This window comes from Eumetopias jubatus, unplaced genomic scaffold (assembly GCF_037043125.1).
Source record: "Eumetopias jubatus isolate StellerSeaLion01/CBP00866 unplaced genomic scaffold, mEumJub1_p1.0 scaffold_4, whole genome shotgun sequence".
Lineage (NCBI taxonomy): Eukaryota > Metazoa > Chordata > Mammalia > Carnivora > Otariidae > Eumetopias > Eumetopias jubatus.
The window spans coordinates 154,456,701-154,477,054 of record NW_028274810.1 but is presented as its reverse complement, the minus strand read 5'-3'; the positions used below and the strand labels follow the sequence as shown (position 1 = coordinate 154,477,054).

Below are 20,354 nucleotides of genomic sequence, written 5' to 3'. Positions count from 1 at the left end.
AATAAATTGAAGCCCCAGCCCCCAATTTAACTATATTTGGAAATAGAGCCTTTAAGGAAAGTAAATAAGGTTAAATGAAGTCATAAGGGCGGGGTCCTAATTTGGTATGACTTCTTATAAGAAGAGAAAAAAAAAAAAACAAAAACCCAGCAGAAATCTTTCTCTCCACACATACACAGCAGAAAGGACACAATGAGAAGGTGGCCATCTACAAGCCAGAAGGAGAAATCTCACCAAAACCAACCTTGACAGCATGTTAATCTGGACTTCTAGCCTCTGGAACTGGGAAAATTAAATTTCTGTTGTTTAAGTTACCCAGGCTGTGATATTTTGTGATGGCAGCCTGAGCAGACTAATACAGATTTAATGGACCAACTCCTTTGAAAAAACACAATCTATAAAAACTTACACAAAGAGAAATAGATAATCTGAACAGGACTGTATCTATTAAATAGATTTAATTAAAAATTAGTAACTGTCAAAGAAAAAAGAACCAGGCCCAAATAGTTGCATTGGGTTTACTAAACATTTTAGTCAGAAATCATACCAATTCTCTACAATCTCCTCCAGAAAACTGAAGTAAAGGGAACACTTTCTAACCCATTCCATGAGGTTAGCATTACTCTCCTACCTAACCCAGATAAAACTTTAAAAGAAAGAAAAACCACATATCAATATCACTCACGAACATACATGTAAAAATCCTGAACAAAAAATTAGCAAATCAAATCCAACAATGTGTAAAAAAAAATGATTCACCATGACAAAGTAGGATTTACCCTAGGCATGAGAGGCTGGTTCAACTGAAAATCAATTAATGTAATCAATCACATTAAAAGGCTAAAGAAGAAAAATCATGTGATCATATGATCATATGAATAGGTACAGAAAAAGCATTTCATAAAATCCAGCACTTATTTTTAATAAAAACTTTCAGCAAACTTGGAATAGGGTGAGCTTCCTCAACTTGATAAACATCTAGAAAGAAGCCTACAGCCTACATCATACTTAATGGTGAGGAACTAGATGCTTTTCACCTAAAGATTGAGAAAAAGGCAATCATGTTTGCCTTCAACACTCCTATTCAACATTTTACTGACAGCTCTCCCTTATGTAATAAGACAAGAAAAGAAAATAAAAGATAAACACATTGGGAAGGAAAAAATACTCCTTTTTTTCAGGTGATATAAGTTGACATAGAAGAAAAACTAAGTGACCTCAGATTTGGAAATGATTTTTTTGATATAACACCAAAAGCACAATAAAGGAAGAAAATAATTGATAAGTTGGACTTTATTAAAATTAAAACTTCTGCTCTGTAGAAGACAAACCACAGACTAGGAGAACTATGAACCCTACTGTCATTATGGACTTTAGTTAGGAATAATATAGCAACAGTGGCTCAGCAATTTTGACAAACGGATCACACTAATGCAAGATCTTAATAGGAGAAACTATGAGTGTGTATATGTGGTGGGGGGGTGTAATATATGGGAACTACTTGTATTATCTGCTCAACTTTTCTTTAAACCTAAAATTGTATTACCTAAAAGTAAAACATGAAATGTATTATTTTTTTAAAAAGTTAGCCATATTCTTTTATTATTTCTGAAAATTATCTAGAGTTTATTCTGTGTTTTCTATATAGAAAATGATATAAACTTACTAATGATAGTGTTCTTTCTTTACAAGTCCTTATATCTTTTATTTCCTTACAACTATAAGTAGCTGTGCAATGTTGTAGAACAGACTTAGAGGTAGCAGGTATTTTGTTGTTGTTTCTTAAGGCATTTTTCCAACACTTCACATTTACTACATGGGCTTGGCTTAAGACTGCTTCCTCTTTGATTTTTCTTATCTGCAGAAGTAACTGAAATGAGTTGCATAAAAAATCTAGGCGCATGCTATCTGGGAGGATTAGCTTAAGAATATAAAACAACACTGAAAAGTGTTCTCAAAGGGTGCCTGGGTGGCTCAGTCATTAAGCGTCTGCCTTCGGCTCAGGTCATGCTCCCAGGGTCCCAGGATGGAGCCTTGTGTTGGGGCTCCCTGCTCGGCGGGGAGCATGCTTCTCCCTCTCCCACTCCCCCTGCTTGTGTTCCTTCTCTCGCTGTGTCTCTCTCTGTCAAATAAATAAATAAAATCTTTATAAAAAAAAAAAAGGAAAAGTGTTCTCAAAATAACTAAAATAAGTTCAAATGGCACAAACCAGATATACTGGTAGAAAATCTATATACTGAGTTTTAAATTTTATCTTTAAGCATATGTGAAGGGTTATTTATATAAAGAATGAGAATTATAAATGTCTTTTATTCATGTATTCCTGACATCTTACCCTTCCCCTGACGTGCCCTGCCTCTTCCCTTGCCCTTTGGTCTAACACATGCTTCTCTTTCTGTGAGTCTTGGCTGAAAGGTCATTTCTTCAGGAAGCCTTTCCCTGGTTTTCTAGAGTGGGTTGGATGGCCCTGTGTTACATTTCTCTTGCATCTTGTTCCTCCCCTTTCATAACAGTCATCACATTTATATGATTCTTCAACTTAATCACATAACTGTAAATTCCAAGAGGACAAACAGAATCTCCATGTTTTACATATTTCTATATCCCCAGTGCCTAGAACTGTTTTTGTTCAAACTGAGACTCAATACACAGTTGTTCAATGAATTAATGAATAAATAGGAACATCTCCAATAGCAGCAAACGTCCCTCCAGTTTGGAAGACACTGGCATCCCTTTGGCATCCTTCACTGAAGACAAAATAAGAAACAATGATCCATCTGCATTGTTACCAATAAGATAGAAAGTAAAATGACTTGAGTTGATACTAAAAATAAATAGTAGATCCAAAGACATTTTGTTTAGATGACAATTATTTATAAACTTTATTATTTGATTACTTTTAGATTATGAATCCTAATTAAAGAATGTAATGGGGCACCTGGGTGGCTCATTTGGCTAAGTGTTTGATCTCAGGGTCCTGGGTTCGGGTCCTACATCGGGCTCCCTGCTCAGCAAGGAGCCTGCTTCTCCCTCTGCCCCTGCCCCCTGCATGTGCTCTCTCTCTCTCTCTCTCACGCTCTCTCTCACACTCTCTCAAGTAAATAAATAAAATCTTAAAAAAAAATAAAGAATGTAACGTGTTACAATACTCATCTCAGAGTCCCTCAGGATTTGGTATTCTTTCAAGAAGCTTGAAGATACAGTTTACAAATGAGACCAAGTATTTAAGAAATATTTAAAAGGCCTCCAAATAGGCAATTTATTCTCTTCTAAATGGCAGTTCTCAGTTCCCTACGTTAACATTATATATATTGTGTAACTATATGTTACCATGTAGTCAATGTGCATAAGATGTCAAACAAAATGTCAAAATAAATAGTGGTGAAAAATGGAGAAAACAGCAATTCATCATCAGTTCTTATACCTGTAAGTGATGTGTTTGTGTTGCCACTTCTGTCCTGTTAATGCATATCGCTTTCGACGAACATTAAATTTGGAGCTACCTCTTGTCTGGTCAGGTACACCACATCGAGGCTTCTTCATCCAGCTGCAAAAAGCAGTATTTTCCAGTTATTTACCAACAACCCTAATCATGAATTTCAAAAGGAAATCAATTGAGAAGGTAATCTATGACAGTGATTATGAAAATGGGAAAACATAAAGAAGAAAGTTGTCAATTTCCTTACAATTTAAATCTAAGTAGAAAGCATATTTTGTCCCTGAATGATCAAGAATCAGTGGTTTCCAACTCAGCTCTTTTAGATATTTTTTTCTTTCTCTAATTCATTTTGAGCTTACTGTAGACTGAGGTCCTCTTATGCTTCTAACTAGAATCTGTTTTTAACAAGATTTGTGACCTAGGGCAAGTCACTAATTCCTAGTCTCATCCATAAAAAGAGACTTTTAAAAATAAATTTTCACTAAGGTCTCCTCCAGGTTTAACATTCAACAATTTTTAAAATCTGTTACATGACCTTAAATTTCAGGATTTGAGAGGGTATTTTCTATTCTCTCTTCTAGCTTATATAGAAGTAAATTATTTAAATAACATTTGCCTTTCTCCATTTTTTTCTTCTTTTCACTTTGATCATTACTCCAATTTATAAGTAAGAACCATTTTTTTAAATCAGTAATTAATAACCAAATTCAATGCTTAATTTTTTTCCTGGATATGAGGTGTTAGCATCGCACAAATAAGGTTTAATATAATTATATTAGGAAAATGACATGCTGTTTTTTGATTAATTTTTAATACTTATACAAATACAGTCATGGAACTTCTTTTCTACAGTCTCATTGGTCAAATGTCCTGTTTTCGATGTAGTCTTGCTTCTTATCTGAGAAGAAAGATTTTCATGATTTTGAGTAGTGCTTCTTTGGTGACTCATAAAATGGCTTTATCATTCATTAGCACATTTAATTTAACAATTACAAAGCTAGTGCAAAATCTTCATGGTGCTATATGCTTCAGAAAGTAGAAATGAGAAAAGAATCAATTTTTGCTGTATTTCATCAGATACTTGAAAATTTCTATACTCTTTAAATGGAAAATAATTGACTATAGAGATGACTATCTAAAGATGTCCATTTTGTGAAAATGAAAGAAATAGTTTACATGTTACATGGATAAATCAGCTAATGAGCTCTTATAAACAATAATAACTTCATACAACAATGAAATCATGACTTTTGCTTTTTAAGAAAGATGACACTTTTACCATAAGTATTGAAAAAAAAATTTCTCCTTTTTTATTCTGCCCGTAGACAGACAATGTAGACACTGAGGTTATCAAACTTAAAAAATTCCATCCTATTTATAATGCATTGTGGAGTTACTTCAAAAAAATCGCTTTCCCTTTATTAAAGTCTCCCAACTCCTAGGAGGCTATATGGTCCTACGGAATTGAATTCTGTAGAGTTGAGAATGGAGCTCTCCTATTTTTAACTAATACTTCAAGGGCATTCCTCAACCAGTTCATTTGAGAGATATTTCACTAGACTGTAAACACTCAAGGGCAGGGGATCTATATACTAAGATCTATATATCTGTATACTATATACAAGGTATATATATATATATATATATATATATACACATATATATATGTGTATATATATATAGAGAGAGAGAGAGACTATATACCTTGTACAACCCCTGGAATATAAGAGATATTCAATGATTAAGTGGATAGGGACACTCTGTATTTTTTAAATGAAAAATCATTAATTGTTATTACATACTGTAAGATACAGATACAGATTTAACTAGCAAATATTAAGCATTGGAGAGGTTATTATGATTTAAGTGGCTTTTACATATGGGTATTTCATTAATTATATTCTCAGCAAAAACTGTAATATTCCTAAGGCAGGTTTTTATGCTTATTTATTTCACTAAAAGCACTAAGAGAATAAATAATATATAATTATTAAAGATGAATAAATTTACTAAGTGTGGGAAGTGGTTACACTTACATTTTGCTAAGAAAAATATTTAAGTTAGCATTCTGGGAAGAGAAATAATTTGGAAATGGATAGTGGGATGAAATTTGACAAAATGGAATTACCTATTATCAGGATAAAATGTATTGCTAATGAGGACATATTGTCTAAAATTATTTTAATAATAAAATTAAAAGAGGAAGGTAGCAATTGAAAAGGAAATTAAATTTATTAATATAAATTTCCATTTTAAGTCATGCATATGTTGGATCTAGTAAAAATTTTTCCAGTGAAGCACTGCATCTTCCAAAGGATAGGGTTTATATGGATGAGTATTAGATTCTTGTGCTGAAAGATATCTCTACTGAATTCTTTATGTATTTCTTAGGCTTTGCCCATTAAATATGTGTTTTTTCTCATGTTCCAACTTCTTTGTTTATTTACTCATTAAATCCTTATTCATTCATCTTGTAATATTTTTCAGCTTTTATAACATGTTAAGAGATATAACAAAAAAGCGTGACTAGAAAGATAAACAAGGCAAGAAGCCCTTTTTGAGTTCACAGTCTATAGGCAAGACATGCATGATTAAAAAAAATTACTATATAATGGCTTAAATGCTGTCATACCTCTGTGAAGATACCCTGTCATTATTTCTAATTTACATGTAAAAAATTTTGATTTTCCTACCCAGATTTGTAACAATTCCTCTGATGTTTATTTCAGCCAAAAAAATCTTAACATCCTTCTAATGCCTAAGTTAGATACCCAGATAATATTCTCCACTGCTCTCTCCTCACATCTAATCAAGCAGGATGCAGTCTTTTTTGCCTCCAAAATTCCTCTTCTCTCTCTCTCACTAATGCTGTCCTTCTCATTCCTAAAGACAAATCTTTCCAGAACACAGATGTGTTCTCTATATATTCTGGGCATGAAAATACTTATATAGAAAGAATCTGACTCAGGCTTACTTAAGGAGGATCCCCTGCCACCCCCCTCTACTTTCTAAGATCCACTCAGGTTCCTACAGAACTAAACCTCTTTCTGCCTTTGTATGCAGTGACCTCTGTCTGGCATAACTTCCTCTTTTTTCACACTGAGAATCCTAAACATCCTTCATTATTCAACTCATAGAGATACAGTTTACCATTCCAACATGGCATGGATTATACTATGTGTTCCAATTTGTATCTCTGTCTTCCACTGGCCTGAGTCAGGGCAGAAAGCCAGGAATAATGGGGTATACCCAGTGAAGTCTTCAATAAGAAAATGAAGCAAATGAATTGAGTCTGCATGTCTCTTTTGTACATGCTGATCCCCCTTACTGTCCATGTTTCTTGAAGACTTTGTAACTCTTCACAGGTGTGTGCCTTGAGCAAATGCTTATTGCATGGACAACCCTGTAGACATTTTTATGTAAAACTAAATCATAAAGCAGATGACTTAAGTGTAAGAAATACACATAAGTACAAGAATAATCTAATATTGATTAGTAATTTAATGCAAAAAACTCTTAATAAGGGTTGGTCGAGTTGAGAACACTCTATGTTAACTTCACCAATATTTGTATCCAAATATTCTGGCATAGATATATTAGCAGGAATTATTTATCAAATTATGCAAAATCCCCAAAATATGATAGGAGCACATCATGCCACTAAATATGTATGACACATGGTATCTGAGCTAAATTGGCCTTTGGGCCTTTTATGTGACTCGAAACATTTAAATCATTCTTTAATTTCATAAGGAGTCAGGTTCTTTCTACTACAGTTTTTAAAGTTCTTGGTGGATAAAAATAATGATTAGTGTTTAACAGGACTCATCAATGAATTAAATGTCTAATACTAAAGGTAAAGTTGGCATGTTAATATTGTTATTCAGGTAGAGTCTGACCCTGGGATTTATTTCTAGTTATCATACACCAAATATTAGTTGCATTAATATATGAATTTGATAAAACCCATATATACTTGTACACGAGAGTGCAAAACTCTCCATGTACAAGTAGAATTGATTGATTGTCTCACCTCAAGTAACAACTGTATCACCTGAAAGAAACATGGGTTGAAGAGAATGTGTGTGTGTGCATGTGTGCGGGCTATTTTCAAGCAGTGCTTCTTTTGTGAAAGTTCCATTGCTAAAACATACTTCTTCTGTGTGTCAATACACAGCAGTTCATATACATGTGCTTCATTCCTGACTCGTTTGCTAAGAATTGTAAGTTGACATTCCAAAGCAAACAAAGACGTGGGACTGGCATTGGCGGTGGGAGGGAGCTACAAGAAAGTCATTTTGTACTTTCAAGGTGTAAATCACGACACCCCCTCTGTTTGCATAAATGCAATACTGATATTCAGTATTGATTTAATTGTTTAGAACCCATGGCATTTTCAGATTAGTTGGGCAGAGCATTCATGGTTTCCTTAAATTAACTGAACTTAGAAAGGAAAAACATCTGAAATCAGTGTTCTTGACAGGAGTGACATTGTAAAAGTTAGGAGCAGGGATCCTAGAGCCAGACTGCTAGGGCTCCAACCCCACCTCCACCAACTCTCCAGCCCTGGGACATTGGTCTGACTATTGTTTCTTTCTATTTCTCGGTTTCCTCATCTACAATGTAGAAGTGAAAATATTATTGAATTAATGTGAGGATTAAATTAGTTAAGTCATGTGAAACACTTAGAACAGTGCCTGGCAAATAGCACCTGCTATGGTTATTAATTTATAATAATTATTATTTTACAAACATCAGGAAGCGGCTGGACTCGTAGTAGAAGCTGCAACAACAGCAACATACTGATATTAACATGTTTCAGATCACCTTGACCTATGTGTTAACATCCCTTGTTATTTAAAACAGGGATAGCCTGTTGTTTTCATAATACAGATAGCACCAGAGACACAATCCTCTGTTTTATGTGAATAAAGCAGCCACAAACTTCTAAACAAATTTGCAGTAATTAGAGCCACTATATATGAAACAGTGTCTGTTGGTTTCGGTAACTTTTTTTTTTAAAGAGTTGGGTATTCGAGTCAAACATATCAGGCCTCTCATTGCATGACTGTAAAGGATGCCTTCAGGTTGAGTCTACACACCTGGTGCCCCAGTAGTGGGGCTGAAGGAAGACAGCATTTCAATAAAATGTGTAACATCGGAATGGTGTCCCCTGGAGTTGGAGTGGTACCACACAGTGGCTCTGGGTACATATGCCTACCTTTACCACAAGAAAAAAAAATAACTCACAAATTATATCTATGTAATGTAAGAAAATGTTCATCTGCATAATTAACAGGTTTCTATCCTCCAGACTTTTCCATGTTCTAATGGAAGGTAAGAGTAATATCTACTATTTATAGTGATCATTTTACAAAGTTTTAAAAATGCTAATTTTTATGACTTTAAAAATCCTTAGGTTTTGTTTGTACTCATAGAGCCAAGTGCAAGAGTCATGAAGAAGATTTTCTAAAAGTGAATTAACTCAGGGCTCAAAATGTTGACATTAGGTTGACAGCTCACTCTGGTCCAGAGTTTCTTTTTTCGATCAAATCATGAACTACCTGCATGGACACAGGTTATTCACAAAGCTGAAACTGCAGTTAGTGTACTTGAAAACCTAATCACAGAGAATAGATGTAATAAACCTCCATGATCTGCAATGTGAAGAAAAAGCTCAGTTAGTGTCAGCTCTCATTTAAGCTTTCACCTTTCACCTTCCAGAAGGGGAATGAGGCTGATTTAGCTATCAACCACCCTTCCGTAGTTACCAAAATAAGGATTGATCCATCCTATAATGTTATAGTGTTTCAGTCCCATTGCTATAATTAGAAATAAAGAAAAAGAAATTTAATTACTGATGAACTTATCTTTTATACCTAGATTGAAAGAGAGTCTTTACTTGATAATTAGACAAACGACTGAAAATCATGAAACCTTTTGAAAATTAAGCCCCAAAGCTTATTGTTCTTGATATAGCTAAATAAATATTTCAATTCTCAAATTAGGAGAATTCAAATACCACTGTGGTTTCATAATAATTATTTGAAAAAAGCTACACATTCAGTCTTAATTTTAATTAAGATAAATTAAGTAAATTAAGTAGAATACTCAGATCATCCTACATATGTATGAATATATGTGTATATTTGCATATTCATGTGTGTATACATGTATATGTGTGTATATATGGATACATACACACATATATGGAAGGAGATAAAAAAGAAAGATCACCTTAAAAATGATATCTCATCAAGCATGCTTCAATGCATGATAATGTGTACACATAAAAGATGAATTAACATTTTAAAATACCTACCATTAATACTGTAAAAACACATTAGACTCATTTTCATTATTGCCTTGCTATCTTTTTCCCTCCATGCTAAAATAATCCTTTTTCATGCATAACATAAATTGCTTCACTTATTAAGGAATTCAAGTAAGCTTGCTTATAAAAATTAGCTAAGCAACCCATAATTTTGAAGAACCATTGCAACATATGATAATGAGCTCGTTTTAGGGTAGGGGGATAAGTATTCATTACTGTCTCTCCAACACCAGTGCTAACTGATATGAAAGCAATATAATAAGCCATTTAAGGTAATACCTAAATTTGTTGCTGGAAAGTGGTTAATTTCTTCAACATAATATAGGGATCACCACAACGGCATCATTACTTTTAATTACCCAAGAATTACAGACTGAATGCATCAAATGTCTGTCTGACAAAAGAGGACATAATTATTTAATTTAAAAACCCAACTGATCTTGACAAGAGCCTACAATTAGATAAAAGTTTATAGCATATGAAAATGAATCTTAAGACATTATTTTAATACTGAGGAGTAATTTTAGGTCTATAATTGTAGCCCATATTTTATGTGATAAGGTTTAGATAAAAATTCATACTTTATAATTTGACTGTGTAAAATAATAGAGTACAACTTCAGCATGGATTGTTACGACACATTCATTTGAGATTACAAAAGCACAGACAATTGCTTAAGTAGCATGATTATGGGGATTATACTTCCAAAAATAGGACACTATTTGAGCTGAGTACCCTGCACAATACCACCCCAAGACTGGGGATACATCAGTGGAAAAAACCAGACAGGAGGCCAGTGAAGGCACAGGGTTTCTAGTCTGAGTGACAACGTGGATGCCATAGGGAGAGAAGAAGCAGGGCAATCTAGGATGGGCCGATGATGAGGGTTTAACCGGGCTTTGATGGGCTCATCTAAGAATAATAATGTATGTAAAGATAAAGATGCATTTCCAATTAAAAAAAAAGAAGAAGAAAGGAAAGAAAAAAGAAAAAAAACTGAATTAGAACAAAGTTTGGTTAAAGAAAACAGATCAAAACACTGGTTGGTTTTAAATTAAAGGTTGCCTATACAGTTGATCTTTTCTCTACAATGCTATAATTCACAGAAATGCCACTTTAACTCCTACACACTGACACCATCATTTCTCCTGGTCTGGAATCTGAGCCACTGTGTGGCAGAAAAGGACACGGGGTCTTTTTCTGCACCTCTGCATTTGACATTGTCCTGCCAGAGAACAACTAAAAACTGTTCAGACCCTTCCCACATAAGCGGCCTAAATAAATCCTGCACACATTCCTCTTCCATCATCTTCTGACAAAGACCTTTTTCCAGCTATCTTAGGAAATCTTAGGAAATCAAACCTATCCATCTTGAGTCCTTCCAATGACCAGCAGGAGCTCTCAAAATGGAGAGGAAACACAGATGCCACCTTCTATAGAACTCTGCTTTCTGAATTTAGTATCTGGTAATAAGCAGATTCAAAGGAATTTGTTTTCCAAGCTCTCAATTTATTGTATTTTTAAAAACTGTGTCATATGGTCCAAGAAAGTCAATCAGAAGATAACAGCTCTGCATTAGGGAGCATAAAAGCTGTTCAGAGCACTTTGTAAAATGTTGGGATTGAAAGTATGATTTAAATGGAATTCTGTACTATACACAACAACAAAATATAGGACTTGTTGGGTTTGCTTATTAACTTAACAAGCTATCTTTAAAATTAATTTATAATTGTAATTAAAATTAATTTAAAGCTGTATTTATTTAGGACACTATTAACAGAGAACTGCAATGAATAGAGGGCAGCAGAGTCAAAATATCCAAGTCCTATTCCCAATATTAATAACAAGTTTCTCATTCTTGCAAAATGCATTATATTAATTCTTGGTTCTATTTTCCAAAATGGTATACCAAAGTTAATATTTACGTATTTCTTAAAAATGCTAGGAGAGGTAATTATATTTATTTTTTAAAACTGCTTTGATGTTTAATCTTCAAGCCTTTTATTATGTACTCGTACTGTCTTGACAAAATAGGAACATACAACTAATGCCATGCTGTAAGTATTAGAAGGCAAAATATAATTTTTAAATTATATAGTAAGTTAGTTTAATATGTAAAAATTATATATACCTGAGTCAAGTAATTTCAGGTATTTAAGATTTAAAAAGAAAAATAATTGTGTCATTTCTTGAGGTTCACAACATGGTATAGTAGAAAATTCTCTGACTAAACATCAAAAGGTCTGGATTCTGCAACTACTCTGGACTTCACTTAGCCTTCGACTTTTAGTTTCTTTATTTGAAAGTGTAGAGAGAAAAATATATCCTTGTCTTCCCTACTGTGGAGAGTTGATGTATGATGGTCATATTAAATGATGAAGTAGATTTACTTTGTGAGTATCAAGGACTCAATAAACACAGATGATTCTTCCATGCACCGACAGAATTAATCACTTCCTCCTTTGCTGTCCAAAAACAATAATGCTGTTTCATAATGTTACAGAATTTACAGTGTACCTGTGGTAAAATAACTCGTGATTATGTCTAGCTACACAGTTAACTTGAAGTTCCTCTGAAGAAGAGACTCTGTCTTCTGATCTGTTTTATGCCTCTTTCACAGATGCAATGCCCAGTAATGAGTTACTGGTTGACTAAATAAATGAACAAATGATTGATGAATCGATCCATAAAATCACAAATATTATTAAAGAGTCAAAACAAACCATTTGCTAATGAAAAATTGAAAAGAGAGACTTGCAGGAACCTCTCCTTGATTTAACTCATGTAGAAAATTACCACAAATAGGTGGCTAATAAACTGTTAACTGACTCTCTAATACCCTTCCACCCCAAAAAGAGCCCTGATTTGTATTGTTTCCCATTTTCCTTAGTGTCAATATTTCTACTCTGGCCAATTTGAAGCTACTGATATCATGTCACTTAACAGGGAAGAGATGTGCCCAACATGTCCGCAGCAGCAGAACAAGCCAGCTCCAACACATCGCTGACATAGCTCTTCCTAAAATAGCTTCAACCATACATTTACTCTGACTCTCATTGTTCTTTCTCCTGCCCGTTTTGAAAAAGTGCCGCTAAAATCAAGTGAGTAAATTTGACTTGACAAACCGGACATCCTAGCGGAGTAGGGTTGAAACAGGTTAAATTCCAAAGAAAAGGGACAGGAGACAAATTGCTCCACTTGTGGTTGGCGGAGTTCACTTAAACTTTTTCAGACTACTAAGTTTGGCTCAAAGACCACAAGAGGAAAGAGAGCGGATGCCATTACTTACTCAATTGTGTTTCTGTCCACTTTTCCTGTCATGTTAATGCCGTAGAACTGCTGCATGGCAGCTAAGGCGGCCTGCATGGTCTCCGCGGAGCGCAGCACCGACATTCTGGGGTCAGTTGGTGGAAGGTAGCCGTACTTTTGTAACCAAACCTGCAATAAGGACAGTTCCTTTTAGATCAACCTCAAAATTGAACAATAACTTTACAGTAACTAAGTTATGTCCATAGTGTATCTTTAAACTTTATTTCCTCTACAAGGGCCTATATTATTTAAGTGTTTTATCTCTTTTTAACATATATTCTGTAGTTTAATATAATTTTGGTGATCGTTGTGGATCTTTCTAGCACACCTACAAACACTAACTGAAAAGAAAAAGGTTAGTCATGGGTTCCAAGCTTATTGTTTGTAAGGAACTATGCTCAATACTGGCTAACAAATAAGATATGACCCCTGCCCTTTAGGAACTCAACTTCCCAAAATAAGGGATGATACCGTTTCAACAATAACCCCAATGAGACATCTATGCGGGAAGGGGTAGTTAACGTGCATATACCACATCTAAAATGTCACTTTCCTGAACAACTAACCAAGGGCTGTAGCCATCATGAGTAGCATCAACAATATAGACCATATTATTCTGTCATGACATTTTGAGTATAAATTTCATGGATTAATCTATTCAATTGTGGTTAGATGTCTTCAAGGGTAGGTGAGTGTTTCTCATGTAAAGAATAGTCTTTCATTTATTTAAGGTGACGTACTTCAATCCAAATAATGTAAGTGACCAAAATTCTCATATATAGATGAAATCAGACTATCTTGTTAAGTATGTTTGGGTCTCTCTTTAAGGATCTCATGATTTTTATTCTCCTCTTCCCCAGAGAAGGGAGATCCTGTGTGGATAGTGAGAGAAAGATGTCAGAGTTGAGCTCACATCCCAGTCGTGATTATAGCAACAATTCAGTCATTTAAGGTCAGAATTTTAAAGTAACCTAAAACTCAGGGTATTTGGGGAAAAAAAAATTTCACCAGAAAGCAGATGCTTTCCAGTTCTACAATTCTATGCATTCATTTTAAATGCACAGTCATATGTTCAGCTCATATCCCTTCCTTCTGTCCCTTACCTCAATCTTCCATGGGACACTAAGATTTCTTGAAGTGCAGTGAACTGCCTGTCAAATTTAGAAAGGCCAAGTAATTCTGCCTGTCACACAGAATAGAAGCTGTGCTATTTAGTGGAAGGTATTCACCAGTATGTCTTTCCCTCGCCACCTGGGTCTATTCATCATACAAATGATGATCCTATGAAGCTACAGCTTTTCCCCAATACCTGATATACTTTCGCTATGACCTGACCACTAAAAAAGAGGAGAGCTATTTTCTCAGTGAAAACAAACAGTAATGACATAAATTAAATTTCACCAAAAGAGACTAATATTAAATATACCAAAGTCTTGATGTGTGAAAAAACAGGGTGGATTCATTTGTAGTACTTCCAAGAAAATGATGCCCCCAAAAGTTTAGAACTCTAAGCACAACCCTTTGAAAATAAAATAAAACATTTATTCTAAAACTGTTTAAGAGATCAACAATACCTCACTGTCAGGAAGGTTTACTTTTGAAACTCCATCTAGTAAATTCATCTACCACTTGGTGAAAACATGCCAAGACACTCCTCTCATCTAATCTGTAATGAATAGGCTTCCAGGGAAGACACATATATTCAGAGTTACCTAGTCAACAGTGCTGCAGTCTGAAATAGATTCCATTTGTTTTCTGAATGAAGGAGACAAGATTTTACTGCCAATGTATTATTTACTAGAAAATTCAATACCTACATTGTAATGCAATTTCCCCCAAATTAGAAGATTTCATCTTGATATTTAACAGTATACATGCACTAATATTCTGAAATTGAACTTTTTCCCATAACACTTTGTTTGCATTTATTTCTTACTTGTTAGAGAGCTGACTTGTTGCTAGGTTACTCATGGGTGCTAAGCTACTGGCAACCACATCGTTTATGGTGACAGCAAAGAGAAAACTATACAAATAGAAAGACTATAAAATATATAAATTTTAAATGGATAATGAAAAAAATAGCATGTTATAAAAATATATATTGATTTATGCGTTACCCTTTCAAACAAATGAGTTGGAATAATAAAAAAATAAATTGTAATTTAAAGGAGAAAAAATAAATTGTGATTTTTCTTCAAGGTCTCTTTTATATTATGCCATTTATCATGAAAGTCAATTTTTTCTAAATGATTGAGAGGTGAATAATTCTTTTTAATTGAAAAATATCAGAAAATCTCAGGGACCTACCATTTTATGGTCAAAGTTTGTTTTTTGTTGATAACTGTCATTGAGATTATGGGTCACCTTGAGTTTACCATTCTTAGTATCATTGTTATTTGTTAATTAAGAAATCTTTGATATCATCAAGAATTGACCAAAAGTAATTCTCAGTGGAAACTTGCAATGCATCTTTCCACAAAACAGTGGAAAATCAAGCATATCAGTGTCATGTTAAGAGTATGAAACCAGCAAGCCATCAATAACATTTCTTATTAAAACTGCTGTGGACAATCATACTCTACATGAATATAAAAAACAAAACCTGAAGTATTAATTTGATCCACAGTGTATCTTTACATCCAATACTCAAAAACTGCAGGGATAAACAAATACTTGCTTAAATAATCTTAAACACCGAGAGAGTATAGTCTCTTGAGTTTGTTTTTGTCTTACACTAACTACTTAGTTTAAGCTGTTGACACCACAGAATTCTGAGAGTCTGATCATTTTTGGTATGATAGAGAAAAGAAATCTGTACCAAATAGCCCTACGTAAGATGCTAACGCTCCTTAGAGGAGACTAAGTTGATCACCATGGTGATGTAAAACTGACCAAATACAAGGTGGACAGGACACTCAGCATCAACGGTAGAAAACCACTATGGCCAAAATCCAGAGAGCTTTGTAAACACTGACTCTTAAGTCACCATTGAATGACGATCAGGTATAAAAAGTGTATATCAGATTCAAACACTGGTCCATAATCATCATAGAGGTATAGGAAACTCTGTTATAAGTCACCTTATTCTATGTATATAGAACAAAAACCCTTGTGTTATATAAATAGAGCATGGTGGGTAGCCTTAGCACCTTATCAATCTAGAGTAACGAAAGGAAATTTTAAAAATTCAAATATGAGGGCGCCTGGGTGACTCAGTCAGTTAAGCGTCTGCCTTCAGCTCGGGTCATGGTCCCGGGGGTCATGGTCCCAGAGTCCCGGGATCGAGTCCCAATTGGGGCTCCCTGCTCAGCGGGGAGTCTGCTTCTCCCTCTCCCTCTGCTGCTGCACTCTCTCTCTCTCTCTCTGTCAAATGAATAAATAAAATCTTTAAAAAAATTGAAATATGACAGAAGTGACATAGAAAACATTTCTCTTTTCTATTAAATTACAACCTTTAATATCTTATTTGATAGAAAATTAAATATACAAAGTAATATTTGAAGGTACACCTTATCCCCTTAAAGACTATACCACAGACTTCATCCTCGTACATTGTTATTTGAAATATATCCCTGTTTTAAACATTGTTTTTAATGTTTAATGTTTAATGTTTAAATTTCCTGGATGACAGGAAATAAGTTTGCCTTCTGAGATTGCTTGTCTCTTAATATTTTCTTCAGTGCTCTCAAAGGCATATAATGGGTAGTTAAGGAATAATTTCCTCATGTATGCATTTGGGGAAAATGTTGAATTTGCAGGTTTGATGTGAGGACTGAGAACACATAAAGCCACCAGCACATTTTTTGCTCAATCATATTATTATTTTATGCTTACTAATTGCTCAGAGTTCTTGAAATTGTTCCTGATGTCCTTGGAATGGGGCAAGACTGAAATGCAGGTAAGATGTAAAGAATCAGAGTTGTGAGGAAAGACAGCTTATTTTTATTTTGTTTTCTTTGTTTTGCCTTCTTTTGCTTACTGGATAGACACACGCATTTGAGAGCACTGGAAAACTATCAAGAAACAAGTTTCTTTGGAGGCAAAACTTGATTCCTTTTACTGTCTGGGAATTCGTCCGTGTCATTATCATGAGGACAAGCAACCACAGAACCTCAAATGCAGCAACAAAGTCTAACCTTGAATTACCTTCCCTGTGTTACTAACATAGTCAAATTATCTTGCTATCTTGGAGACAAAACCAATTTCCTGCCCTTAGTGATTATTCAAATGGAGGAACAACCGGAAGAGTGCTGGTCTCTGCAGAGTAAGAGGACTTACCAAGCAATAAAAGGTAGACATTTAAATATTAAATTCTGTGCCAATAGATATTGCCTTTACCAGACTGTAGTATAAATAAGAGTAGCATGCATGCAAAGTTTTAGTAAATCCCTTAATAAAGAATATCTTTGTCACTAATATTTCATGTAACCATATTGGAAAAACCTGTATTAATTGACTCAGCTACCCACACCCGTATATCAGTGTGGTATCCTGAAAGATGGTTATCAACAACAAAAAGGAGACATTAGCAGTTCTCATGACTAATAACAAATATAAACAGAGGATTTTTAGAATATATATTTTTATTTAGTCTCTCAGGCCAGTACTAAAATCTAGAGAAGTAAATTTTCCTCCAGTTGTTAAAGCTAGTAAGTTTATCAATGCCTTAATATAACATTAAGATACTCCTATTCATTTACTCAGGTGAAACACAAACGCAAGAACCAGATTAAAATTCCATCACTGGCAGGACCCAACATATAGAGAGAACATCTTGAAAGGATGCTTAGATATTTTTCCAAGAAGAATTTAAATAATTAAACTAATGAATTTATTAAGGCAGGTAGGGATATATTTTAGAATATATGTCAGATATCATGTCTATTTGTGACTGAGCAAGTGATTTCAGGTAAAGCTCATTGCAACTCATGTGTGGTATGGTCAAATGCAAAGTCCATGGGCCCCGTGATCATATGATCCAAATTACAGCACTCAATATAGAAGGAAAAGGGCAAAGGTAACAGTTTTATTTATAGTATTTACTTTATAGTATTTTATGGTATTTTAGTAACAATCACTTCAATTTACACAATTATATATTTTTTTATTATTTTGGGATGTCATTTTTAAAATTAGTGAATTCATATTAAATTTTAACATATTTATTAACAAAAAAATTTAAGTATGTAATGATTAACATATAATCTGATATAATTAACTGACTTTCTTGATAAAGGAAAGCATTTTTAATAGTTTTCAATATTATAAAATTATTTTCCATTTTTCAGTGAGACTTCTAAATGTTAAAATTCTGTTATTAACTAAAATTAACAACTAAAAAGTGTCCCTCCCCTATTTTGTGTATTACCCACAGAGTTAGCAAAGGTTAAAGGACATTTTCCCCTGAAATAGCATATATTTCATAGTTACAAAGAAGGGCAGAATTTAGGGGCTAAATTTTCTAGTCTGAAAAGTGGCTATAAATATGAATTATAACTACCTATTAACCAAAAAACTAAATTGATGTGGGAGTAGTCATTCAGAATTGGTCAAATTGAAAATTCATAGGATAAGTTAATGAGGCAGAAATTAGCCTTTCTGTTCATTCAAAAATCTAAATGGGTTCTAAATCACCATCCCATCCGTACCATGAATGAATCAGTGTATGAAATTGCACATATAGAATTCAATTCCTTTAGAATTTTACTGTCGATTTAAATGGCTTCTTAAAATGGAAATCAAACAGTGGGAGGACCAAAAGTTACACCATTGAACATCTTAGCAATCAAGAGACAACTGCCTTTTGGACAAGGAGATGGAAAAATAGCTGGATCATTAGTAAAAATTATAATGATCATGATGACCATATTTTTCACCTTAACATGAAATTCTCTAATTTATGATAGAAACTAAAAACTTATGATATAAAGGCTAGGGAGAGATTTTTCCATTCTGCATTCAAGTGAACTGCAGTTGGTATTCCATAGCTATGAGAGGAAATCCCCTCAAATAGTAATGGCTGAGCTCCAGTGATCAAACAAATAAAAACAAAACCCCCCACCAAATTAAAAAAACAGTTGTTTTTAATTGGGATTCTATCACATGCTAGTCATTGTACTGGAAAGTTTGAGTAGTATGCTATATTGGTTTCCTTATGGTTTTTCCTAAGTATGTTTTACATTTTTAAAGATGAATATATAGTGTCCACGCACATACACACTGACAAAACAAGACCAAAAAAACTCAAAAAGACAAAACTCAACCAACAATGAACAATAGCAGGGCATTATGTCATCTCACTATCCCCAGTTTCTCAGGTGGACAGAAATAATTACCCAAATAGTAACTACTTATATTAATTATTAACATGATTCTACTTTTTATCAAAATCACCTCGCAAAGCTAAATAGAGTAAAAATCTCCTCAAATCTGTGCTTCCTTACAGTAGTGAATGAAGTGCTGGGCAACGCATCCTGTGAATTTTCTAAAAGGCATGTCCTTTAGCCTGAGTCAGGTGGATGATCAACTCAACTCGCCCTTATTTTCTAGGGGCAGATTCAATCTCACCAACACACCAAAAAATGATAAGGAGATTAATCTCAGGGTCTTCAAGTAGGAGTATAAAATATCCCATTGAGATGTAGGCTCAAAATGCCACAGCATTTTATGTAATGCATGCATCCACACATTCATGCATGAATACACCTATCTACAAAATAAGAGGAAATCAACTTCACTTTTATTTAATGTTCAGATTGATACTGGAGCCCTCACGTGGACAGACATTTATTTGTCACCTACATTCCAGCAGGTGTCTGGAGGAAGGAGGTAGAGTTCCACAGTGTGGAGGGGTTTACAGAATCACCTGCAACAGTTAGCTTGATTCTAGCACATTATAACACCACTATTTTTCTGTGACAGATTAAATGAATTTGTGGGTTATATCATCTTAAAAGTAGAAATTCTATAATACTTTGTGATATGATGGGGAATGGCCAAAAACATATTTTGTACCATATATATATGTTTCTTGGTTATCTTATGAAAATGTACTTTAAAGAGTTGTCAAACTTGAATAAGCTATGCATTTCTTTTACAAAAAGACAACAGTGTTGCCTTTTTCTGTAAAGGGAACTGGCTGCAAATAATAGTACGCTACTCAACAGCTACTTTGAAAGTAATCTGTCTCAAGGTAAAAGTGATGTTTTAGTAATGTAGGAGAAAGAAACTACTTTTGAAAGAAAGATGTGCCATGTAGAGAGTATGTTAAAA

The 20,354-nt window shown here is 34.1% G+C and overlaps 1 protein-coding gene across 1 annotated transcript in view; it reads right to left on the bottom strand.

Moving 5' to 3' along the window:
• The window catches only part of MMP16 (matrix metallopeptidase 16), a 269,059-nt gene that overhangs the window by 118,861 nt on the left and 129,844 nt on the right, over positions 1–20,354 (bottom strand). Inside the window, exons 2-3 of the mRNA XM_028112264.2 lie at positions 13,063–13,211; positions 3,425–3,547 (exon numbers count right to left, since the gene is read on the bottom strand). Coding sequence (XP_027968065.1) covers positions 3,425–3,547; positions 13,063–13,211 — 272 coding nt within the window. The remainder of the gene's footprint in view (positions 1–3,424; positions 3,548–13,062; positions 13,212–20,354) is intronic.